This window comes from Hipposideros armiger, unplaced genomic scaffold (assembly GCF_001890085.2).
Source record: "Hipposideros armiger isolate ML-2016 unplaced genomic scaffold, ASM189008v1 scaffold_53, whole genome shotgun sequence".
NCBI classification, from domain to species: domain Eukaryota; kingdom Metazoa; phylum Chordata; class Mammalia; order Chiroptera; family Hipposideridae; genus Hipposideros; species Hipposideros armiger.
The window spans coordinates 2,976,350-3,002,172 of NW_017731403.1; the positions used below are offsets into that span (position 1 = coordinate 2,976,350).

The following is a 25,823-nucleotide window of genomic DNA, read 5'->3' on the forward strand; positions in this document are numbered from 1 at the left end:
TATCTATTAGATATCCAATTAGATGTCAAGTAGGCTAATAGATGTAGAGTCTCAGTTTCAGAGGAGAGGTCTGGGGCTGAGATAAAAATTTGGGAGAGCAAATGGATGGTATTTTCAAAAATAGGCTCAATGAAATCACCATAGAGAAGGGGCTGAGCCCTAGGACACTTCAGTTCAGAGGTCAGAGAGATGAGAAATTAGCAAGAGACTGAACAGGAGCCAGTAATGTAAAAGGTAACTAGATGACGTGTAATCAAGGTAGGTGGGCGCTTTTAAGATACCAGAAGTTACAGCATGTTTAGTCAGTAGATGGGTAGACGTGATTGTGGGAGATTGGAGAAGTGCTCTGACTGCTTGTTTTTCAGTGAAGTAGGAAGGTCATCACTTCAAAATAAGGATGACAGAGGTGCTGCTGTAAGTTTGAGGACATAGAAAAGGTGCAAACAGTCAGTAGGACTGAGTGATTTGGGGAAACCAAGTGTGTTTATTGGCACCACCAAGGGCACATTTAAGGTTCGGAAGCCGGCCAAATAAGCAGAAATGCTGTGACCCTATGATCAAAAGTGACAAACAGTCCTTTTACTTCATGGCTCCGATTCTTAAATTTGTCTCTCCCCCCCCCGCCCAGATGTTTTATATCATTTATGCATGTTTTACTTCATATTTTAAACTTTATTACACATATTTTCACCTTAATATCAATTATAAAAGAAATGTCAAAAAGTGCTTTAATGAAAATCACTTATGGGCATGTTTACCTTGTTTCAATGAAAACATTCTTATTCAAAGATATTTTATAGTTGTGATTGATAATGTTCATTTCTGATATTTTTCAGCATACCTGTTGGATAAAGTCAAAATCAAAGGCTATTATGCATTCAAACTGACTGAAGAAAAATCTAAGCCCAGATATGGATTCTTCACATCTGATTTCAAAGCAAAGCCCTCAATTCAGTTGTATAACAAACTCATCAGCAACAGTGGCTTCCCCTCTGAGGACAGTAATCACAGATGCAGCCAGACGCAAAGAAACACAGAGTGCACTATCTGCTTACTTCTTGTGCATAAGAAAGCATTGATATTCTTTGGTTGTTGCTTCTTCTCCACCCTGGTTCTACTTTTATCGATTACCATTTTTCATAAGCGAAAGAGAAGAAAATTTTGGAAAGCAAAGGAGAACGTACAACATATACCATTAGAGATTACTCACAAGGAAGTTAACTAAACTGGTCCTGTTTCTGTTTGCGTAACAGAAAGTTTAAAAATTCACTCCAGTTCCATATACCAGTAACTGAAAGCTATACCTATACTGTAGAAAGACAATGTATTTGTGGTAGCCAAAGTGATGACAATGTCTCTGCTGTGTGGTTCAAATGAATTTTCCCTTAGGCATTTACTGTTGATGACAGTGAATTCAATTCTTGGCTATGAAGATAAAGGTTTCTAGGCAGTAAACTATGAGGATTATGATACATTGCTTCATGATGTTTGATGAGCTGTTTTCCATCATTCCTTTCTAGCTATCTTTTATAAATACCAGTAGCTACTTATCATAAATTTTTGAAAAAGTGCAACTTTTTGTTATACTTCATACGAGACTTAAAATTCTTAACACTGGATAGTCAGTGCTATATTCTGTCACTTCTAACAAGGTGCTTTCCCCTTTAGGACTGAGTGATTCTCAAGTGGAAAGGAAAAAATAACAATAGAATAGTGTTTATCTATTGCCAGTTACAGCACACTCTTAAGCAAATCAATCCCTTAAGTTTTTCTGAATAGAAATAAAAATTATCAAGCATGTATAAAACATCTAATTTTGTCACGTCTCTTTTATCAGATCTGACTTTTTAAAAATAATATATTAACTCCCAAAACTCACCTCATGGAAAGAGTACTGATTAAGGAGAGCTAGACCCAAATGCCTGTGAAGATAGGGTTGTCACTCAACCTCACGGTACAGCAACTTTCTCTTCAAATTGACATCATTCTTCCTCACTTGATTTTGAGGTGACAAAACCAGATCTAGCATATCCAGCAAAGCTCAACATTGTTTCAAAAATGTGGTTTTATCATCAGACAAAAGACCATATTGTTCCATAAAACTTGCCCTCTCTCTAGGAGCTTCACTGTTCTGACACCATATGCATAGATGGACCGACCTCTCAAGGCGTAGAATGCAGCCATATCTGGACCTAGCAAATGTGACTCTAGATCAATTCAGAATGTTACTGGTCTAACTTTTTTACATTGGACCTTTTGAAGCTGGGATAAAGTAAATCCTTAAATCTGTATTTGAAGTTTGACTTTCTTGTTCAGTGAACCGTTGTCAGAAATCCTGAAATGTAAACCCATTTATACTGATTGTTTCTTTAGGTTAATCCACCTAAATAACCCATTACACACAGTAGCTAGTCACTTTCCACCCTCTGCAGGAATTTAGACTTTCTTAAAAGTCAAAGAAAGCTCTTCGGTTCAAAAAGCCTTGGTAGAAAACTGCCCTAAATGAAGGCAGTTGTGATTTCTTTTTCAGGTCCATCTATTATGTCAGAAGGCCAATTTCATAGATATAACAGACTCTAAGTGATAATGAATAGCAATGTTTCAAAGATACTGTAGAGATAACACAATTGGTCAATTCAAGTAAATGCAAAAGGGATGAGAAATCAATTTGCTACTTGGCTGGCAAAATACTAAAATTTTGCTTGTTTTTCTATTCTCCTTGCCCCATTGTAACCACTCCTCCAACCATAGCAGTTTTTAGGTTAGCCTTTGCAAAGAAATTTTTGGTATTTTGAGAACCAAGTGGGCCTGAGGCTATACAGTTACAATAACTGGTTAACTGTTTTTAATATACACGGTCTGACAATTAAGTTTGAGAGTTTGTTGCAAGGATGTTGCTAATCTTTTTTGATATCAGAGGGATTATTCATTATGAATTTGTACCAACTGGACAAACAGTTAACCAAGTTTACTATTTGGAAGTGCTGAAAAGGCTGCATGAAAAAGTTAGACCTGCATTTTTCGCCAACAATTCATGGTTCTTGCATCACAATGCAACAGCTCACACAGCAATGTCCATGTGGGAGTTTTTAGCCAGTAAACAAATAACTGTATTGGAACACCCTCCCTACTCACCTGATCTGGCCCCCGACGACTTTTCTTTACCCGAAGAAGTAAAAGGGAATATTGAAAGGAAGACATTTTGATGACATTTAGGACATGAAAAGTAATACAACAGCTCTGATGACCGTTCCAGAATAAGAGTTCCAAAATTGCTTTGAAGGGTGCACTAGGTGCTGGTGTCAGTGCATAGCTTCCCAAGGGGAGTACTTCAAAGGTGACTGTAGTGATATTCAGCAATGAGGTATGCAGCACTTTTTCTAGGATTTCACGAACTTGTCAGGCCTCATATTAACTAAATGTATTTCAAAAAATCACTTGGCTGTTTTTTTTCCCCTTTGTGCCACATGGATTCACTGACCCCAGACATCCAGTGATTATTATAGAAGTATCAGTTAACTCATTCCCAACTTTTTAAGATCTCTGTAACATCCAAAGCTTTGAAAAAGAAATGCATATTCAGCCTAGGAATAACAAAGATTTGGAATTTAGGTTTTGCTTTTCTGGTCTCTTTTTTGTGCTCTTTGTTTCTTGTATTTATGGTTTACAAGTCCATAAGCATCACTTTTTAATGTCTTTTAACATTTAGAGCTCAAGCTTAAAACGTATGTCCTCCTTTTTCAAACTTGTTGCCTTGACATAACGCTCCCCAATATTAAAATCCCAACCTCAATGCTTAAGTAGTCCTCCCTTTGTGTCACTTGGGAATTATTTTACTAATTTTTAAGCCATCACCACTAAGAATCTTTAGGTAAACAATATGGCTCATGATCAGTTATACTTACTCTTCAGATTTATCCTACTCATTTAAAAACCACCAAGGGTCTGTTAGAAACTTGATAGCTTTTGACAGGATAAGATCTTTAGAATTTAAAATATTTTTCTGAGACTTGTTGAAAAAAAATCTTAAAATCTAATTAACTTGTTACATTTTGTGTATTTAATATAACCGTCTTTCACTAACAAGTCTTTGATATATGTATATGGAACTATCGCAACACAAGTGTTTAAAAGTCTCTAGGAAATTAGGTCCATACATTGTGACTGTTTAATTCTCAATGTATTTTATTCCAAAAAAAACTGGTAACACTTTTAGTCAATTTTAAGAACTGTGGAACGTGAATGGGTTTGGTGCAGCAACTGGGTGCTGCCTCATGCTCCCAAGATGTGCGCCAACTGGATTATTTGAGTGTTTTCTCATTATAAAATGTGGACTCCTACACCTCAAAGTTAGGAACATAACACACAAAAGCTTATCCATAGAAGACATGGAAGTCTTCTCTGGGGAGAACTAGACTTTCATTTACCACATGCAAGTTATTAAATGGAATCACTCCTTAGTAAATGGAATTATCTCCTATAAAGGTTTCACCCAGCATATCAACCCACCTTCACTCTTGAAGAAATCCTTTACTCCCACAGCTGCTACTAGCACTTAGTATATATACTGACACCTTCAATATTAACACCTCTATACCTCTGTGATAATCATAGTCCCTGGAAAATGTCTCTTTCACCTTCAGCTTTGAAATCCTGTTAAAACCTCCCAAAACATCTTTCCAGTCCCACTGTTATTACTGTCTTGGGTCTTTATATAATTTGCACCTCTCTGGCAATCTGGGTACCATTCACTTGGCAAATAGCTATATGCCAAGCACTGTTCCAGGTACTTAGAATATCCGTGTAGAAAAGATTGAACCCTCATGAAGACTGCATTCTAGCAGCAAAAAAAAAGCAGTCAACATAAAACACACTACAATTATATTACAAATGCTACAAACAAACAATAAGAAGTAGGATAAAGGTATGCTAGCATGGAGGGGAGGAGGGAGCACAATTAAAAGGGTGGTCAAGGTGAGCTTCACTGAAAACATTTGACTACAGACGAAGTGGCCACCCCAAAGGGCAAGACAAGGGCCGGCCGAGTGGCGCGTTGGTTAAGAGCTGGTTTGGGATGCCAGCTCTGAGCAGCAGGGCCCTGGTTTGGATCCCACATGCGGGCCAGTGATGCTGTGCCCTCTCCAGCTTATGATGGCGAACAGCAGCTGCTGTGAGTCACTGGCGAAGGTGTAGGCTGCAGCAGGGCTGCAGTGGGCTCCCGTGAGCTACCGTGAGTGGCTGGCAGCCAGCGTGAGCGGCCGTGAGTGGCCGGCGACCCATCTGCCTCAGCCGGGAAGAGCACAATGATAATATCAACATGGGCCAGTGAAGCGACGTCCTCCACAACTAGACTGAAGAACAAAACGACAGCAACTTGTCTGTTCCCCTTCTCCGATTCCCCAATAAAATATTTTAAAAGAAAAAAAAGGGGAAAGACAACTTGAAGGCTTAGCGGCAGTGATACTGATGAACAGGAAGGTCCGTTCAATCAGTATATCAGAAAGGTTAAGAGTTTGAAAAAAGCATTCTGGCTGCTGCTGAAACATGGGGTAGGGAGGAGCAAATGTTCCTGGTTAAAAGGCTATTACACTCATCCAAGTGCAATGTACAGGGCTTTCTGATTCATTTCCACATTATTAAATGTTTCAACACTACTTAAGAGGTATAGTGAATCCCTATTCGGTCTTCGTAAATTTGTAAGTAACTTCTTTTACCTACAACCCTATCCAGTGCCTACCCCAACCCCTCCCCCGGAAATATTTCAAAGCAAATCCTAGATTAATCATTTCATCCATTTTTTAAAATCTTAACCATTATAATCATCAAACCAAAGATTATATATTTAAAGTATAACACATGGAATTAAGAGAGTATGGAATGATTACCAGTTTTTAAAAATATCAAGGACTAGGAGGTGGGAGTAAATGGCTGGGGTAGGGTAGGGGCTAACATTGAAGACCTTGGACCACAGCAACTATGTTCATCACGAACACAACTGCACCTTCCAACACTTGCTAAGGCTGTTATCACCTTATTCTACTTCCCAACTGCTTCTTCACAAGTTACTGGTATAAAGACAAGTGACTCAGGCACACTCATCTCACAAATATTCAAAGTCATGCCTCTGCAAAATTACATACCTTGGGAACATTCCCCCAAATTCTGCATCTGATTAACAGCCATAGTGTTGCCTATCATGGGTACCACATTCTTGCCTCAAATTCCCTTGATAATCCTTCAAAAAAACAGATTCAAGTCATTTCTCCCAAGAAGTTTTACTAGAATAAACTGTTCTGTTCCTTCTGCTATTGTTTTTGGCACATTAGAATTTACTTAACTATTTACCTGCCAAATAGCTGGAAAGTATAATCAGTTTAAGAAAAAAGTCCCAAATCAGTATATGACTTTTATTGCGTCTTTAAAAACAAAAATTGTTGGCTTGTCGGCATCTTGGGTGTTTTTGTAGCTGGACAACTGTAAAAAGAAATAAAAATGCCTGTAAATCTCCAACAATACCCTTGCCCAGAAAAGTCCAACTTTAACTAATCTAAAAAACATACTGTAAGATTATGACTTACTGGTTCATATTAAAAACATGTATCAATTCTATCTTACTCTGCCAAATTTACTGTTTCAGATGCAACTCTTCATTTTCTGCCATTACAACTCTAGTTTAAATCTCTTAGTAATTTGAGACACCCAACTGAAGCAGCAATAAAATCTAGACATCACAAGAACCTACCTTACATCTTATTCATCAGCCTGCTGAACTGTTCCTTTTTCAGAAACATAGATACCATCCAAAAATTTTCTGATATCCTTGTTTTTGACTGTTGTGGCTTGTTGAATCAAAGCAGCTTTAAGAGTGACAAAGATAAGGCAATTACTTTTATCAGCCAAACCTACCTTAAAAAGAATTTTATACATATATATAAGTACTTTACTTAGAAAACCTGAGTATCTTTCGGATAGCTTTTTATTTAATTTCCACAATAAAAAAACTCATAAACAGCATGTATTCAACGACAAGATTTAGACAAAATTTTGTAGGAGTAAACATACAAACCTGAATTTGATACAAGTTCAATATCATTTCCTTCAAGAATTAACTCATCTTTCTGGGCTTGAGATACTGAACAAGCAACACCTAAAAGGAAGAGGGCATTTGCACAGTGTCAACATCAAATCGAGGACATATTTAATTTAAAAATACTTAAATTAAATAGCAATTTATTCCATTTAAAATTCCACAGGTCAAATGAAACTTCTCAAGTTTTGGTTTTACAGGATCGGATTTATCTGGGCCAAAATCTTGTGTTCCTACTTGAAGGAATGTATTACCGACTGTAATTCAGTTAAGGAGTATGAGAAGATGATGGTATTCAGCTAGTGTGATTTAGCTGTACAAAGCTTGTATCAAGTTTTATTTCTACTGTTCCTTTAGAGCCATTAAATTGATACTAAAAATCCATTCCCCTCACCCCAGCCCCATGGAATAAAAAAGCATCGGGAATTAAAATTTTCTAATGCTTCAGTGTTGACTCTGTTTCAGGCAGGAACTATTTCAAGAGAATTTCAATTTTAACTCATTTAATCATGAGATGTTCCTAATTTTACAGATGAGTAAAATGAGCTACATAGAGGTAATTGGCCCAAGGTTGTTAGTGAGACCCGAGAACTGAACCTAGGCAGAGTCTATGCTATTAACCACCATTCAAATGGTCTTTTAAAAAAACAAACAAACAAACAAAACCACAGCTACCATGCTCGGCAAACTACTCCAATGTAAAAAAGCCTTCAGGAACCACAATTGGTATACAATATACAGCCTTAATTAACACTAAGAGTTATTATAAGCATAATCAAAATAGACAATTCTGAATCAATCTGGTTTTATGTATAGCCAACCCAAAACACAAGCTTTCACAAGAGAAGAATTTCTGAATCCTATCTGAAGGTATGCACATACCTGACCTCATGCGAACCCTGCGGATGTATTTTTCACCCAAGAAATTTCGGATTTCAACAAGAGAACCATTCTCCTGAATGACGACGTTGATGGGGAAATGAGCATACACAGACCTCATCTTGTAACGGAAGCCCTGTTAAGTAAATAATTATCAATGTTGAGAAATTTGGAAGACATGAAATCCAGTTTTTAAATTCTGTAGGGTGTCTGTTATACTTATAATTTAAAAATCAAACAGTCCTCACATAGCACTCACTGTCAAGATTTTATAACAACTGTCACCTGAACCAAGCCTAACAAAAATATTGTACACAAACATTTGTCCCAGTGTCTCCACGCTTAAGTATTTTACTACCTCCTGTAAGTCCATTTTAATAAGAACACCAAAGCACTTCATCTTGGGCAATAGACTAACATTTACTGAGTTACTAAGGTAGGCCAGATGGCAAGAACTGAGGATATCAAGATAGGCACCCCTGCCTGCAAAGAACTTGGCTTTGGAGCAAGGAGAAACGTAACAAAATAGGGTATAATGAAGTACAGGGTGCCATTATCTTCCTCTAGATAGGCCGAGTTTTAGTGAAAAGTATTTCAGCAAAGGCAGAAGCATAAATGATATCTTAAAGACTGGGGGAAAGAAGGTTTGGAAAGAGAATAGTGACATCAAACATGCTTTTAGGGAAATGGACAGGGAGCTCAGAAATTAGATCCATCTCATTCTATCCCTACAAAGAGGCCTTGGTTGTGAGGTACACCAACAAGAAATCAAAGCTTACCTTATGTGCTATATTTTCCATTAAAAAAAAATGCATCCTGATGATATGAATCTAATTTTGTGTGAAAAACACCATCAACATACTAAGACCATCTAGTCTTTACTCAAATTTATCACTTAATCCTAAAGACCCAAGGATGCCAAAATCACCTTTTCCATGTTCTAGAGCTCAAGCATCTCAGTAATTACATGTTATCTCCTCTCTGCAATAGACATTTACATTGCATAAAGTACAGCCAAGAAAGCTCCCCTTCCTAAACAAAGTAGTCTGAAAGGTCCACTTACCAGTGTAACACCCTTGATCATGTTCTGCACATGACTACAGATAGTGCGAACAGTAGCCAGTTCCTTTCTATTTCCCCACCATTTGTCAACCCGGAGCTGTAACAGAACAAAAACTTGAGCAGATTCTTTCCTGGAATAAGTAGGCTTGGAAGAAACAGAGCAACTCTAAATGCTAGTACATCATTATTAAAGCACATGATTTTCAATTGGGAAAAATGCAACTGCATATAAAGCCCTTGCTAATCACAGGTACACAATTTCACAAAGGAGTGACAACCCAGAAAAACCCACTTTTGTACAAGTTGCATCAAACTTCCCTTCTAGAAAGCTAAAATACTACGTTTAAGTGTCTAACTGCCCATTCCTAAGATTCTTACAAAACTATCAAGAGGAAAATAAACCTAACATGTAACACTATTAAGACCTGCCACTAATGATGACTATCAGTATTGAACTTTATAATCCACTCTACTCAGAATTCAGTTTTCCAACTTCGCTAAAACTATAACACCGAAGCAGGCAACAATTTGGACGCCAAACTTAAGCTAAAACATTAAACGTCTTTAATTTTTAAAACAACCAAATTTGATGCTATTAAATCACAACCTTCCAAACACGCTATTGAGGTGTCAAAAACAAACAAACAAAAACTCACCCTCTTCTTCTTCTTTCCAAGAAGACTGAGTTCTACATTGATGTGATTGAAGTCCCTCCGCAGGGTGCCTCTGGGGCCCTTCACAATAACGGTGCGTCCCTTCAGCGTGATGTCCACTAAGACGGAATGCATGTTAGGCCTCTGAATGAGGTACAGAACATGTAGCCGAGACGCAAAAAAAGGGCAACTATCAAGTCACGTACCATTTTCTGGAATATCCACAGTCTGATTGCTGAGAATGGTCTTCATCCTGAAATACAAACATTTGGGATAAGAAGGCGGGCGGAGGCCTGTTTTCCACCAAATGACCCTGCCGAGAGCTCCTCTCCTACCGGAGACTGTCAAGCAAAAGTCCCGGGGAAGGTAAAGGAAGACCAACACGGGGAACGGCCGCAGGTGCGTTCTGGCCTGCAAAGAAGCCACTAATAATCGGGTGTTACGAGGTCCACCCGGCGAACTCACGTTCAGCGCAACCCTGGGAGCCCTATCAGGGAGGCGCCATCCCGGCCAGGCTGAGGGGCTGGGGTAGGCCTAAAAGCCCAGTACAGGGGTCGAATCCCAGCGCCACCAGATCCATATGGCGCTCGCCGCGCAGTGGGGCAACCAGGATAAAGGCTCCGAGAGCCAGAGGTTCGCCGCCGGCTTTTCCGCGACGATGGCTTCAGATTTCCAGGGCCCACCGACTATTCGTACATCCTCACCTCGCAGTAGATTCAGCAAAAGAGAGAACGTCTTTCGTCACCACGTTCTTGTGTCCGTACGGACCCTGCGAATAACGTCATCAGCGCGCGACGACACTAGGCTAAAGCAACCAATCGCAAGACAGTTCAAGTTCCAACGGGTCAGTGGTGGCTCGCGTTTTCTGTCATAGACTATGCGACGGCTTGTCTGTCTTTCCCCGGGAATTAGTGATCCCTCGACCCTGCGAGAAAACAAAAGAGGAAGATGTCGCTACGATGCGGGAACGTCGCCCGCTCCTTGAGACCCCGGGTGAGCGTCAGAGCGAGTAGGGTGCAGGCGTGGGATGGGGCCTCCCATTCCTTCAGAATGCCCAATAATAAGGCCAACACTTACTGAACCTTCTAGCCAGGCACTTGTTCTGAACTTTTTTCATTTAATTTTCCCAACACATGCATGAGGTAGTGTCTGGTATTGGTTAGTTTGTAGGTCCTCTCGCCGGCGCTGAGAGCTTTTTTTCTATTTATCAATGATTTTCCTGTATTTTTTGGAACACTATAGGAGCATTGCCATGAACACCCCAAATTACTAGTTCGTCTTGGGCTCTTACTATGTACTAGATCTGGGCGCTGAGAACACAAACCTGTGCTCTAGGCTTTAGTGGGAGACATGGACCAGTGGAGTAGCAATCGTGCAGCACCTTAACGCTCCCTTTTTTAATTGTTGAAGGTTCTTTTGCGTTACATGTACTGACTCATGAATTTTATAGTATTTAGCTATCTTGTCACATTTGTGCGCATCTAGAAGCCAGTGGTTTCTTATGGTCAACAAATATATACAGCTGACACTTGAACAACATGGATCTGAATTGCAGGTGGGAGCGGGGAGGTCCACTTATACCGATTTTTTTCAATAAATACCTGTACTGTTTTCAGTCTGCGGTTGGGGAGTCCAGATAGGGAGGGTGGACTGTATGCATTGATCTGCACCATTTTATATAGGATATCTGAGCATCCTTGGGTTTGTTTGTTTTGGGGGGGCCGGGAGAGGTGAGGGTTATTAAATAGGTTAAAAGTGAATTATTCCAAACCCTACTAAATAAATGTCATAATAAACTCTTTCTTTAGGTATTTGGAAAATATTTATGCAGTGCAGTGAGAGCAGTAAGCTCTTTGCCAGATAAAAAAAAGGAACTTTTACAGAATGGACCAGACCTTCAAGATTTTGTGTCTGGTGATCTTGCAGACAAGAGCACCTGGGATGAATATAAAGGAAACTTAAAACGCCAGAAAGGAGAACGGTAATTGAAATTCTGAGATAATTTTAATGGCCCATTCCTTCATCGTGCATTATTTTTAGATATAACCAAGCCCTAGACTATATTTTTAATCAGACTTGTTAAATTTAGCTTAAAATTTAACAAGAGAGAAGTGATCATAGACATAAAACAGGTATGTGAAACATAAAAAAAGCATGTGAGATTGCTGGAATTCTTTTTTTTTTTTTTTTGCCCTTTGACAGTTTTCCTCCAACCTTCCTAAACTTAACCATCCTACACTGCCATCTCCTATTTTCTCTCCACCATCAAATTTCTTAAGAAAGTGAAGGTTATCACCTTGCTACTAGTCTATTAGACCTTGGTAAATTGATCAGTTTTTTATTGTTACTGTTTGTTGATAATCTAACTTGTTGCTTCTCCTAGTCAGTGTACTTATAACCTATGGATATCTGGCGTTAATTTAAAAGAATGGTGAGGGAATTTCATGCAGAGGGCAAATTGTTTTGCTCTCCAGCAATTTCTAGATCATAAGTGGGTGGAAGTCAAGGGGAAGCTGAGGATACATTGTCTTCACTCCAAATTTTAGATTTTTTTCCATTTAATAATCATCATAAAATCTAGAATAGAAAGTAGAGCAGAAAGCACACTTGTGGGGGTCTCACCTTACTCTGAACAAATGTGGAATTTTTTTGTCAATATTATTTATTGGGGAATGAGATTTTCAAAACTTCCTCATTTTTTTATTAGGGTGATGTTACTTTATGCCTTTGCAAAAGGCTCACACGAGCATAGTGCCCAGTTAGACACGATCATCAGTGTTTTCTAAAGTGTTTGAGCAAGCCTAACTTTGATCCTCTTTTTACTTCTATGGCAGAAATTATAAACGTTTATCCAAGATTACGGGGGAAAAAATTCTTAACTAGGAATTGTAATAGAGCAAAGTAACTTCAAAGCTGTGTAATTTATTAATGGATAGTTTTGATTTTCCTTAGGTTAAGGCTACCTCCATGGCTAAAGACAGAGATTCCCATTGGGAAAAATTACAATAAGCTGAAAAATACATTGCGGAATTTAAATCTCCATACAGTAAGTTGTCAAAGTGTTAAAGATCTCTCTTAACCAAAAGCCATAATGTTTCTACATATGTGTAACTTAAAAATTAATAAAATACATATCAATAGCAGCAAGGAAAGTGAATAAAGATGTTTAGGATACAATACTGTCAATAATGGAAATATATTTAAAACTCATTTTCCCTGCAGAAGAAACAAAAAGTAATTGTATTTCTTAGCTTCTCATTTAATAGTTAAAAAAAAGATTTTCCTGCAAGTAAGGAAATGAGGGTTTGTTTGTTTTATATTACAAATTAAGAACATGCTTGTTAGAGTATAATATTAAATTATATTCCATGTATGTTGTGAAACATCATACATGGAATCCCAAATTTTAACCACATCACTTTAGTTATTCAATATATATCATTCCAGATCTTTTTATTTGCACATGTAAAATATATACATCCATGTAGTTTGTAATTTAAAAATGGGGGGAAAAAAAATATATATATATATATACACACACACATACACAGTTTGGTAGTTTAACAGCGTTTTTATATAGTGAATTTCTTCATAAATATGTTGTAAAGATGAACTGTATAAAATGCCTGATCACTAAGTTGTTCAGTTGATAAATATTTTCAATCTGATGGTACTCAGCTCCCTTTTATGCATAGGTGTGTGAGGAAGCTCGATGTCCCAATATTGGAGAGTGTTGGGGAGGTGGAGAATATGCCACCGCCACAGCCACGATAATGGTAAGGCCAGCCTCATACTCTAAAGTTTTAGTCTAGTAACTGAAAGGAAATATTTTATGCCTTTCTTCTAAAAATGTGCATTATGAATCTCTAATCAGATTTTTTATTACATAATGCATTTATGAGAAATGTGAAAACAAACCTGACAGAATAATCCAACCTGTTACGATCTCACCCTTCTCTGAACAAATCTCTTACTGATTCTTCCATCTGTCTGACAGTTAATCATTGCTGCCTTGAGCTATCTTATCTATTTTTTTTTTTAAGGATTTTATTGGGGAATTGGGGAAGGGAAACAGCCAAGTTGTTGTCCTTCAGTCTTAGTTGTGGAGGGCGCAGCTAGCTCAGCTCCAAGTCCAGTCACATCTGGCCACTCGTCAGCAGCTTGAGGCTGCCCAGCTCAAGGTGCCACGTTCCATCTTAGTTGCGGGTGGGCATAGCCCACCATCCCACGCGAGGTCGAACCGGAAACCTTATTGCTAGAAGTGCACGTTCTAACTACTGGGCCATCGGCTGGCCATCGGCTGTCCGTCGGTAGCTCAGGGCAGCTCAGTTCAAGGTGCCATGTTTAATCTTAGTTGTGGTTGGGCATAGCCAACCATCCCATGTGTAGTAGAACCGGCAACCTTGTTAGGAGCACGTGCTCTCACCAGCTGAGCCATCCTGCCACCTGTTGGCAGCTCAGCGGCAGCTCAGCTCGGACGCAGCTCCTTTGGCCCATGTGGGAATTGAACCAGCGACCCTGTTGCTCAGAGCTCACACTCCCAACTAACTGAGCCTCTCGGCCGGCCCCTATCTTATCTATTAATTTTTTGAAATGTTGCTTATGATTGCTTAACTTCTTCTTCCCCCCCAAACATCAAGAATTTATTTTTCTCTGTCTGGGGTCTTTTGGTTACCTGGGGTTCAGCTGATCTTCACTGGGCTAAGCTGGACTCCAGGAAGTAGGTTGGGTTCAGGTCTGCACTACAGAGCTTTATTCTGCTTGGACCAGCAGCTTTTCAAGGCATATTCTTATCATGGAGAATGGAAGGAGCACAAGAGGGCAAGCCAACCACCTATGCACATTGGAGGCTTCTGCTTGGTCATGCCTGCTATCATTCTTTTGGCCAGAAAAAGTCACATGGCCAAGCCAAACAGTGGGGATAGAGATACAAGCTCCTCCTCCAGTGGGAGGGTTCTGTAAGTTACAGGGCAAATGGTGAGATGTATAACCTTAATATGGTGGAGTAAGAATTGAGATTAACAGTGCAGTCTACCATATTTATCCAGAGGGGTATGGAAAGTGAGGTATTAGGGTTAAACCTAAATTGTGTGCAACCAAAAGTTCATACTTGTCTGGGAATGTCTTATAAATGAGTTGTACCAGCAGGATGCTAATTACGTGAGGAACTGAGGATTCTTATGAGATAGAGCTCCTTCTGGAATAATACAAAGCCAACCAGAGAGTTTATACAAGTTACACAACCCCAATTCTTGAAGGAAGACGTGATTCTGAATACTCCTGTGATGGAAATCTCTGGTTTCACCCCTTACCTGGTCCCATTTCCTGCTATTGACTCATAATCAGTTCCTGGGGAGAGTTCATTGTTTCAGTAAAACTCTGAGATGTTGGACCTAAGCACCACTGCTGTGAGTCTCTTCTGAGAGAGTTAAACATGAAGGAGAAGAGGAACTTTTTCCCCAAATCACAACCCCTACTGTGGGGCTTTGAAAGTCCAGTAGCCCCAGAATATCTGCAATGGCTGTGCTTGGCAGGGGGCAGAGCATAGTAGTGACCTGTGGCAGCAGAAGCAGTGTCCTAGAGAAAGAATGGTACCCCCAGAAAGCAAATTATTAACTTTTTATATGTTTTCTGTTTCACTGATTTAACAAGAAGGAGATGTGCCTTCTGTTTAACTCACAGAGACCTGCATATTAATATGTTAATTAAATATTTTAAAATCATTTTTATTAATATTAAATAGGTACAAAAGACTCTTTATAACTGATGTGTAAGTTATAAAGAATACCAATACAAATGATACCCTGATACCCCCAGTTTGAGTGTAAAACATTAGCATTATCTTTGAAACTCCCTGTGTATTCCTTGCTGGTCCTGTCCCCTTTCTTTTTCCTTTAACACTATGCTTTATTCTGAGTTTATCGGCTCCCTTTCTTTCTAGTTTTACCACATTACATTTTATTCCTTAACTGTATTGTTTAGCTTTGAATGTTTCAAATTGCTTGTAAATAGGATCAAATTGTATTCATTCTTTGCAACTTTATTCTCTCACCATTATATTGTTGAGTGTCCTCTGTCTACTTGGTTTAAATTGTAACATCTGTGTTCTAGTTGATGGGTGACACATGCACAAGAGGTTGCAGATTTTGTTCTGTTAAGACTGCAAGAAAACCACCTCCACTGGATGCCAATGAGCCTTACAATACTGCAAAGGCAATTGCAGAATGGGGTCTGGATTATGTTGTCCTGACATCTGTGGATCGAGATGGTTAGTGTGTCATCATTGCCTCTTCCAGAAATTGGCTCTTACTAAATTGTGACATCATGTTGAGCAATGGACTCTTGTTTTTAGATATGCCTGATGGAGGAGCTGAGCACTTTGCAAAGACTGTATCATACTTAAAGGAAAGGTACTTTTTGCATTGCTTAAGTATTTGACTTTTTTTGACCCATATAAATTGTTTATTTAAGGTCTTTACTTTAAAGCAGTGGTTAACCTTTTTGTGGGGGAAGGAGGTTATAAATCCTTCTGATGATCTGCCGGAAATTATGTGGTTTTTCTTTCAATAAAAGCATATTTGAACATACAGATTCATATTTGCAGAAATTGTAGGAACTCGGGCACAAACTTATCCTTACTCTATAGAGCCCTTGCTTAATATTTGAGTTAGTCTAAACTTTGAGTAATTTTAAAAGTATAAAATTGTAGTCTTCCTAGCACTGATTTTGAATAAATCATCATCTAGAAGTAGTTAGGACGAGATAAGCTCCCACATTATTAAATAAAATATGTAAGTCTTGATACAGATTTTATCTATAGTCCTATGCCCTTGGAATTTTATCCACATTTTCATTAATATTTTAATCTCATCAATTTAAAAAGCATTAAAAAAGGACTTATGCTTATTTCCTACAGCTCAGTGTTAGTCTGGCACCTAGCACACTTAGTAAATGTTTCAATGATTTCCCCCAATATTTTCTATTTTTTTATAGTTCATTTTAAAAATTTATGTTTGCAACCCACTAAATTGATTTCACAAACTACAAATGGATCTCAATTTGCAGTTAAAAACGTTGAGCTATAGGATGTGTTCTTTCAACATCTCTTAATATCCATGAGAGGGTGTGTATGTAGTTCTTTATACGTCTGTTCTCTCAGGAAACAGCTCCAAAAACTTTGCAGTTCGGTTTCTGGAAAAATTTATCATCTGTCCCAGTCATTTCTACTGCTATTCAATGAAGCAGCGCTATGACCTAGTTCACATTTTAATGCTTGAATGCGTAGATATGGCCACAATATAAATGGGAAGATTAACATTTTGCTTATATTTCATTTAAACAAACCTTTCAACTTAAATCACTGAGGCATTTTTACTACTGTCCTGTTAAAATCAGGATTTTAGTGCTTGACATCACCCGATGAGTTCAGAAGCAGCCTTTCTTTGGAGAGTAAGAATAATTGTGTTCAAGTAGAGAAATGTCCAATAACAACCTCTGTGTAATAAAAATTTGTTAAAAGTTTAAAAAAATACCCATAACACTTGTGAAATATTTGTCCAGAGGAAGGGAAGTGGGCACTATTTGATGAATTTTAAAAGAGATAAAAATGAAAGCAATCAGATAATGTTTAAATTCATATAAGAAATGTCCCAATTTGCTTTCTAAAGAATAAAAATATATTTTATATTTAATGTTTTAATATTCATTTTTTAATTCCTTTAAGTACTTTTATTTTTTTTTAATACCTACTTAATAAAGTTTAGGAGGCTGTGGTATCTCAAAATTTATTCTGGTCATTATTTACATGCAGATGTGTTTTAACCACTGCATATTATTTAATGTTCTGGGTTTGGTTTTTTTGTTTTGTTTTTATTTAATAGTTCATATATAAACATTTGTATGTTCATGCTTTTCTTGGCAGAGTTCTAAAGATTACTATGTTGAAACTGATACACAATGAGTACTGGTGATTTCTATTTGGAGCAGCAGTTATGTCAGTTCTTTTCCTCAGTTTGATACTTATCTTTTTTCTCCTAGGAACCCAAAAATTCTTGTGGAATGTCTTACCCCTGATTTCCGAGGAGATCTTAAAGCAATAGAAAAAGTCGCTCTGTCAGGATTAGATGTATATGCACATAATGTAGAAACAGTTCCAGAATTACAGAGGTGATTACACATACAGAGTAATGGAGGTTTAAAGGGTCAGAATCTGCTATATTTTCTCACTTTTTTTTTTTTTTAAGATTTTTATTGGGGAATTGGGGGGAGGGGAACAGACAAGTTGCTGTCGTTTTGTTCTTCAGCCTAGTTGTGGAGGACATTGCTTCTCTGGCCCAAGTTGGCACCATCATTGAGGTCTTCCCGGGCGAGGTACATCAGTTGCCAGCTTCTGGACAGCCGCTCACTGCGGCTGCTGGCCGCTCACGCTGGCTGCTGGCTGCTGGCCGCTCATGCTGGCTGCTCGCTACACATGGTAGTCCATGGCAACCTACTGCCACAGGGGCTGCAGCCTACACCGTCGCCAGCGACTCACAGCAGTCCAGCTCCAGGTTGAGCTGTTGTTCAGCATCTTAGCTGTGGAGGGCAGTGTCACTGGCCCTCATATGTGGGATCCGAACCGGGGTCCTCTGGCGTCCCAAGCCAGTTCTTAACCATCGCACCACTTGGCCGGCCCTTTTCTCACTTGTTATCAAGAGAGAACTTCATAATTGATTTTTATAAAGAAGTGAATTCTTTTAAAAAAAAATACAGTGTTTATTTTAAAAAAATCAAAATATAGCCAACAAGAAAAATGTAAATATCACCCATAATATTTCTGCCCAGTAATATTGATTACTAACATCTAAGTGTATATATGTATATATATTTATACATATGTATGTTTTGTTACTTAATGAGCATCTTTTCTTTAATAGTATATTACAAGTGCTGATGAATTATTTTTTCAAAGAATAGTTTTCAAAAAAAGTTACACAAGATTAATTGCTTATAATTCTAAAAAACAGACCTTTAAAATGCATTTGGCACTAATATATGCAATAAATGGTGCCGAAGAAAAATGTATCATTCAGATGTATTTTAAATCTCTTTTCAAAAGTAGACATGAGGCTTCCTTACTTTTCCTAATAATTCTCATAGTTAGGAATAATTACCAATTGTTAATCCACATCAATGACTATATTCATAAATCAGAAAAATGAAAATTACTTTAGCCTTCAGGCAAGATTAATACATTCATTTTACTTAATTATAGAGTATTTGGCATTGGTTTTATTAGCTTCTCTACATCATTCTGTGTCAGAGAACTTGAAAGAAGTATGATAAACAATAATTATCGTTTGCTCTAAATCATAAACATTAGGGAACATAACTTAAATTCAGTGGAGAAATACTTTCAGAAAGTAATTTCTGTGTTATCAGTTTTATGGTTATTTTTAAATTCATAAATTTGTTTTCTCCCTGTGACCTGGTCTCTGATTAAAAATAGCAACCACAATAACAATTCAATTACACAAAATAAAGGTGCATTTGAATTCAAGTAAATGCTGATTTAACATCAACTTCCTGTCCTTTGGACCTTGTCCCCGTTTAAGCCATGGTGGTTTGGCCCCTGTTGAAGCACATAGTCTGTTCCAGTCCTGTCATATCTCATGATACCACCGCCAGTGGGTGCCAATTGCCCTGGTTTCACTTAAGAAACGTTATCCTTTCCAGTGAAAATTCCAGAATCATGAGTTTTTTTATCCAAGAGACGTTAATGTTGCATACTCACCAGCAGAGGGCAACTTAGTCTTTAGGAAATAAATGAACATAAAAGTTTCAGACCTCTGAAATGTGGGTTCAGGTTAAACAGTTGTTTTTCTTTGTTCAGTATCGAGTTTTTCTTCTACTCTTGCCGTCTCTTTTGACTACCGCTTACAGTTACTCATTCACAGCTTTAGAATTCTGGTTTCTTGAGTTATTCATAAATTGAATAGCTTCCATTTTAGTTTTCTCTGCCCTAGGCTTGAAAGGCCTTAAGAGTCAACAGCTAGGGGGCCCCATGAAGCCTTACTTTCTATCCTAAAATAACAGACATTTGTTACAAATTCTGCCATTGAACCATATGATGTAATATAGTGTCCAGAATGTACTTTTCTGGCTTTCAGGTTGTTTGCATAACCATGTCCTTAGTTGAACTTGTTATTCTTGCTGACAATACCTCTGCTGTTTTCAAGGCAAGTTCGTGATCCCCGGGCCAATTTTGACCAGTCTCTACGTGTATTGAAACACGCCAAGGAGGTTCGGCCTGATGTTATTTCTAAAACGTCTATAATGTTGGGTTTAGGCGAGAATGACGAGCAAGTATATGCAACGATGAAAGGTAAAGAAATTGATAAATGAGTAATAGTGGGAAGCCCCATTATACCTCCTCCATAGTTTCAGTGAAAGTGCCAGTAAGAACAAAATACATGGTTATAAACAGCACCATAAAAAGGAAAGGAAGTGCGTTTTCTTAGAACTTGATGGAATGATGTGCAGGAAGCTCAGGATATGAAATTTGTATCCCGTTTTATTGCCTACCCTTTTATTGAGTAAAACCATGATGTCCACTTTTTCAGTCATTGGACAATTTTTTAGAGCCATCCAGGTACCAGGAGCTGTGGCCAGCACAGACAATTCAAAGATGAATAAATCCAGGCCTTTGAGGAACAGTTTACTTGTAGCATTGTTGCATAATATGCTTTGGACTTTGCTGAACCTTAGTCCAATAAGCCCGTTTGTTTTGTGATTCTTAGGCTTTTTCAATTTTAAAATATAAAAGCTTTTTTTTTTTAAATATAAAAGCTTTTATTTTACCTGAGGGTCCTTGGCCTTCTTGCAGTTATTTATTAGTTCAAAGAGTAATAAATTCAAATAGTAATTAAAAGCTGCTCTTTACCACAATATATATAGTTTTATTAGATTCTGATGTCAGAGATCAACTCACGTTCCCCAGAGCATATCTTGTACATTTAGCAAAAGCCTAATATAATATGGGCCTTTTCAGGCCTTTCGTACACTGTTCCTTTTTTCTGCCTAACAAAACTCGTTCTCTAGATACCTTCCACTTTTTATTTTAGCACTTATTTCATAGTATTGGAGTTGTTTGTCCATATATCAGTCCCACATGACTGTCTTAATCATTCCTATATGTTTTCAATCCTTACCGTATTTCCTGGCACATAAATACCTTTGAATGGATACGTAGAGTCTTATTTTCCAACATTAGGATTATAGGCCAGAATAAAGTTCACACTGTTTTAAAGTAAAATTATGTTCTGAAAAATTATGCTTAAATCTGCAATTTTAGCATCATAAAAACATCTGCTAATGTAATGTGTGCTTTTTTTCTCTAGCACTTCGTGAGGCAGATGTGGACTGTTTGACTTTAGGACAATATATGCAGCCAACAAAGCGCCACCTTAAGGTATAGCTACTATGAGTTGCCAAATGTCTATTGGTAATTTGAATTAAATCTTTATTGTCCATAGGTAAAATTAAGAAGCTGCTGGAGTTTTAGTATAATGTTCCATATATATTTCCAAGTTCCAATTTCCATTTTATTATCTGCATAAAGCTGTTACATTGGCACTTAGTTGCTGCCCCCAAAATTATATGACTTAAGTGAACCTACAGAAAAAAATTTTAAAGTTGGAAAATTGCATTCATACTCACTTAGGTATCTTACGATTTGTTTTAGACTTATATATAAGAGCCAGAGGTGTAATAAGAAAGAAAAGTCAGTCAGTCTTCCTATTTTTATATTGGACATGTATTCATTCATCCAAGAAACTTTTCTTAAGTAGTGACCATGTGCCAGACACAATGCTGAGCGAACATATAAGATGAGTAAGACCCAGTTTTCCTCAAGAATCTTATAGACGTGACTAATTCTTGATTATACCTGTTAGTGAGCAAAGGAGTGATACAGATACATAATCTCTGTAGATAACCTCATTTTCTTTCTCTGTCCTTTGGAATAGTTAACATAATACAAACTTGCTGTTTTCCGTCCTCTCTACTTCCCTGTGATCATGTTCTGATAGCGGGCCAGCAGGGAGCCAGTGAGGAGGGAGAGGAAGAAGCCTGGGGCGCTGGATCAATTATGATGTGAAAACCACCCCGAAAGCATGGGCAGAGATTTTCTGTAGAATCAACACGATTTGTGGAAAGTCTAGACTCTGTCAGAATTAATTCTTTTTTTTTAATTGGGGAATTGGGTGATGGGAACAGCACTGGGGAATTGGGGGAAGGGGAACAGACAAGTTGCTGTACTTTTGTTCTTCAGTCTAGTTGTGGAGCACGTTGCTTCACTGGCCCAAGTTGGCACCATCATTGCGCTCTTCCCGGGTGAGGCAGATCAGTCACCAGCCTCTGGACAGCCGCTCTGCTGGCCGCTCACGCTGGCTGCTGGCTACACACGGTAGCCCATGGCAACCCACTGCCACAGGGGCTGCAGCCTACGCCGTCACCAGCGACTCACGGCAGCCCAGCTCCAGGTTGAGCTGTTGTTCAGCATCTTAGCTGTGGAGGGCAGTGTCACTGGCCCTCATATGTGGGATCCGAACCGGGGCCTTCTGGCGTCCCAAGCCAGCTCTTAACCATTGCGCCACTCGGCCGGCCCTCAGAATTAATTCTTTAAATCTAGGTTGAAGAATACATTACTCCTGAAAAGTTCCAATACTGGGAAAAAGTAGGAAATGAACTTGGATTTCATTACACTGCAAGTGGCCCTCTGGTGCGTTCTTCATACAAAGCAGGTAAGTTAGTCTGCAGGGAATGGTTTTATTTAGACCATAACTTTCCACATTAAAATTATAATCGCTGTGGTTGTCTTTTGTTGGGGGAGAGGCTTTTTTTTTCCTGAAACATCCTTAGGAAATTTGCTCCATAAGGGTCACATTAAGGAAAAAATTTTTCTTAAACCTAGTTTGTTCCTTAAATAAAGAATCTCCTCCCTCCACCCCCCCATCAATAGCTCAGCTACTATGATGAAAGCAGAAGTCGTCAGTTTATTCTATGTGTGGATTTCAATAGTAACTTATTCAGAAATCAGAAAGATCTATCAAGCATATAACACGGTTTTCTGGAAAATGTATATTCATTTGACAGTAATGTCAGCTGCATCTCCAAACTCACAATTTCAGATCAATTTAAACCCTGAAAAGTATCTATTCGACAGCATTGCTGCTTGCACCATTATCTTTGTGTTTTTCCTCTCAGAAGCAACAGGAAAGAACGCTTAAGATTATTTTCTCTATATAAGTTTTTAGTGTTTTTACTAGCTACAAGGCCGTTTTTCACCTTTGTAATGCTGGCTCTTGATTTGATCAGTAGTTTGAGCTGACTTACGAAAATAAAAGCCTTTCCCAACAAATAAAAAGTCATGTGGTAATGGCCATCAAAAGGTCTATGAGAACATATCTGAAGATTGAATTTAATCTAAAAAAAATCATTTATGATGTTTTCCCTATTAAAATTAACAATTTAAATTTTTTGAAGAATATACAGCTATTTATTTTTTGGATATATCTAAACTATGTTATTACTATTAATGATCTTTTAAATAACATATATTGGAATCTAAATCATAGATATGTTTAAATTAGGCATAAATGCTATTGGTAAAAATTAATGTTCAAGTATTAGTATTATTTAGTGTGTTCCTGTAAAGAAATTGAAGACATTTTAATGAAATAACAACTTATCCTAGTTACAAAATCCAAGAATTTGATTCAACACTGACTGACAGGATGTGGGGACTTTGGAAACCAATAATTATAAGTGATTTACTATTTTTCAAGCAGTGCTACTGGCAAGCTAGAACTATATATAAAGAATAGAAAAAAACATCAGCTTCCAGAGTAAAGTAGAATAACATCATTTGAAAGGAGTTTTTATTTTGCCAGGGTTTTTTTTTTTTTTTAGGAAAGTTTCTAACATTTATAAGGAAGTGAGTTATGAGCTTTTTAATAATGCGTTCTAAATTACCAGTAAGAGATCAAATTCTGGTATGTAGAGCATTAGACTCAGATGATGGAGTAGGATCTGATAGTGTTGGTTCTACTCCTATCAGGTTTAGATGAGGTATGGAACAGCATGGATTATTCTCTCCATTACTTGGCTGGGTTATGAGCCTGGTATTCTTGGTGATTGTGTACGGGTAGGAGAGTTGGAATTCTACTCATATATTAAGATGACAAAGAGAAGTTAATCAGACTCCACATAAAATCAGGCCTGCCGTGCAGAGCTCTGCCAATAAACACTGAGCCATGCTGTAACAATGACAGACTAAATGGAACCCTAATGACCTGAAAAGTGAAAGTGTCCCCTCCAAGCAGCTAACTTATTGCACAGGCACACAGGGGTTGGAGAGAAAGCCCATTTTAAATGAAGAGCTCTTCTCTAGAAGAGAGTAAGCTAAAGAGATTCCATCAGATGAGTCTGCTCAACTGCAACGAGGTCTGTTTTATAAACATCAAATCCAGACTAATAATATAACAGAATTGCTCTCTGAAATGAATTGTGCCAACAGCAATACTTTTGTCAATGATGAGGACTAGATAGTGTACATAAAGTGGAATAAATGTACGGAAGAGCCACAGATACAATAATAATAATACGGATTTACTAGAAAAAATAATAGTAGAAGCTGTAGTGATAAAAATAATGATTTAAAAAATTCTTTAAAACATTTTTAAGAATAATGGTTCATCATTATTTTTGGGAAAAGGGCCAATGATATAGGGGATATGTGAGATTAGAAAAGTATTGCCATTGAAATTGAGAAGAAAGAAATGTCAATAAATACAAGTCTTTAAAGGGAAACACGAAAGTATTCTGAAATTTAAATTGATATTAATAATGTATTTTCATTTTTCCTGAATAGGTGAATTTTTCCTGAAAAATCTAGTGGCTAAGAGAAAAACAAAAGCTGTCTAATATTTAACAATATGTTCAAGATCAGAGGAATTTAAAAATTTGATTCCAGTTGGTAACAGGTGGGTCAGAATGCCTACGCTTAAATGGATGAATTCCAATTTTTTGTTTTAAGAAAAATGTCAATAAGCTATGCATATTTAATTATAGTAATTTATTTGTCTTTTACCTTGTCTTTATCCCAGTAAACAATTGCTTGCTGTGATGTAATCATAAAACATCTTTGTAAGAGTTGCTGTTAACAGTATAATTAAAAAACATATTAAAAACTTACAGGAAATCTTTTAAGCCTGTTATCTATACATTATCGACACAATTCATATCTGAAAAATGACATACTGTGATGAAACAGTCAGTGTAGTTTGAGACTATGATCAGTTTACTTATAATTAACATGTTCTTTGCATAATAAAACATTGGAATAATTTTAAAAGGCTTAAGATTTTGAGTGTTGATTTTTTTACACTGGTACGACTACTTTAGACCTGCAAAATAGTTTTACATTAATTACTTGTTTAGGGCCTCTGTGAAACCAAGATCATGGTGTTGCCCAAGACTGGGAAATATAACCTAAGAATAAGAATATTAATGCTCACTTATTAGTTTGCTACATCCGCATGCACTCTCCCATTTTTTTCTTTTATTCCTCATACACCTCTGGTGAGGTGTTTATACTGTATGATAGTAATGACTGAAGGAAGGAATTTCTTTCCTAAATAGTAGGAACTTTTGACTCCGAATCCTGTCTTTCTTCTATATCTCACAAAAGAAGTCTTTAGATGACTATACTGTAAAATATGTAATGTGGTAACCAGTTTGGTTTTGAATTTTCAAATATGTGAACTAGTATTTTTTCCACAAAAATAATGCATAGCTTTGAAAATTAAATTTTAACTTGGGAGCCATATATACTTTGACTCACTTTATAGATCCTAATAAATTTTGCTGTGTAAAATTAACCCCATTAACTTTAAATTGAATCTCTGGCAACCACCCTCCTAAAATCTGCTTTCACAGGAATAATTAGACTCTGATTTTGTAACATAATCTGGATATTTTCTAATTTTGCACAGTGGAGGGGAATGACAATGAAACATTTTAGCAAAAGAATCATTTTGTCAAATGAAATTTTCATGGAATCCCAATGTAAAATAAAATGGCATTTTATTAGTACAATGTAT

At 37.5% G+C, this 25,823-nt stretch overlaps 3 protein-coding genes across 4 annotated transcripts in view; 2 read left to right on the top strand and 1 right to left on the bottom strand.

Annotated features, from left to right (window-relative positions):
• Positions 1-2,919, top strand: part of KLB (klotho beta) — a 32,618-nt gene extending 29,699 nt beyond the window's left edge. Inside the window, 1 exon segment of the mRNA XM_019640858.1 lies at positions 837-2,919. Coding sequence (XP_019496403.1) covers positions 837-1,225 — 389 coding nt within the window. The 3' untranslated portion in view covers positions 1,226-2,919.
• A 3,474-nt stretch (positions 2,920-6,393) lies between these two features.
• RPL9 (ribosomal protein L9) lies at positions 6,394-10,433 on the bottom strand. The gene is made up of 8 exons (XM_019640739.1): positions 10,386-10,433; positions 9,888-9,934; positions 9,685-9,800; positions 9,030-9,125; positions 7,970-8,102; positions 7,067-7,147; positions 6,743-6,857; positions 6,394-6,474 (listed from the first exon to the last, which is right to left on the bottom strand). The coding sequence occupies exons 2-7, from the start codon at positions 9,931-9,933 to the stop codon at positions 6,751-6,753; spliced, it is 579 nt and encodes a 192-aa protein (XP_019496284.1). The 5' UTR covers position 9,934; positions 10,386-10,433; the 3' UTR covers positions 6,394-6,474; positions 6,743-6,750.
• An 88-nt stretch (positions 10,434-10,521) lies between these two features.
• On the top strand, positions 10,522-25,082 carry LIAS (lipoic acid synthetase). 2 transcript variants are annotated; one of them, XM_019640907.1, is made up of 11 exons: positions 10,522-10,674; positions 11,490-11,662; positions 12,634-12,727; positions 13,377-13,457; positions 15,793-15,949; positions 16,034-16,091; positions 17,719-17,847; positions 19,899-20,044; positions 21,060-21,130; positions 22,352-22,463; positions 24,593-25,082. In XM_019640907.1, exons 1-11 carry the CDS (start codon positions 10,630-10,632, stop codon positions 24,643-24,645), a joined length of 1,119 nt encoding a protein of 372 aa, XP_019496452.1. In that variant the 5' UTR covers positions 10,522-10,629; the 3' UTR covers positions 24,646-25,082. The 2 variants fall into 2 exon arrangements, with proteins under 2 accessions (XP_019496452.1, XP_019496453.1); XM_019640908.1 differs by lacking the exons at positions 12,634-12,727; positions 15,793-15,949; positions 16,034-16,091; ... (3 more) ...; positions 22,352-22,463; positions 24,593-25,082 and having other exon boundaries at positions 13,377-13,455.
• Positions 25,083-25,823: the final 741 nt, after the last annotated feature.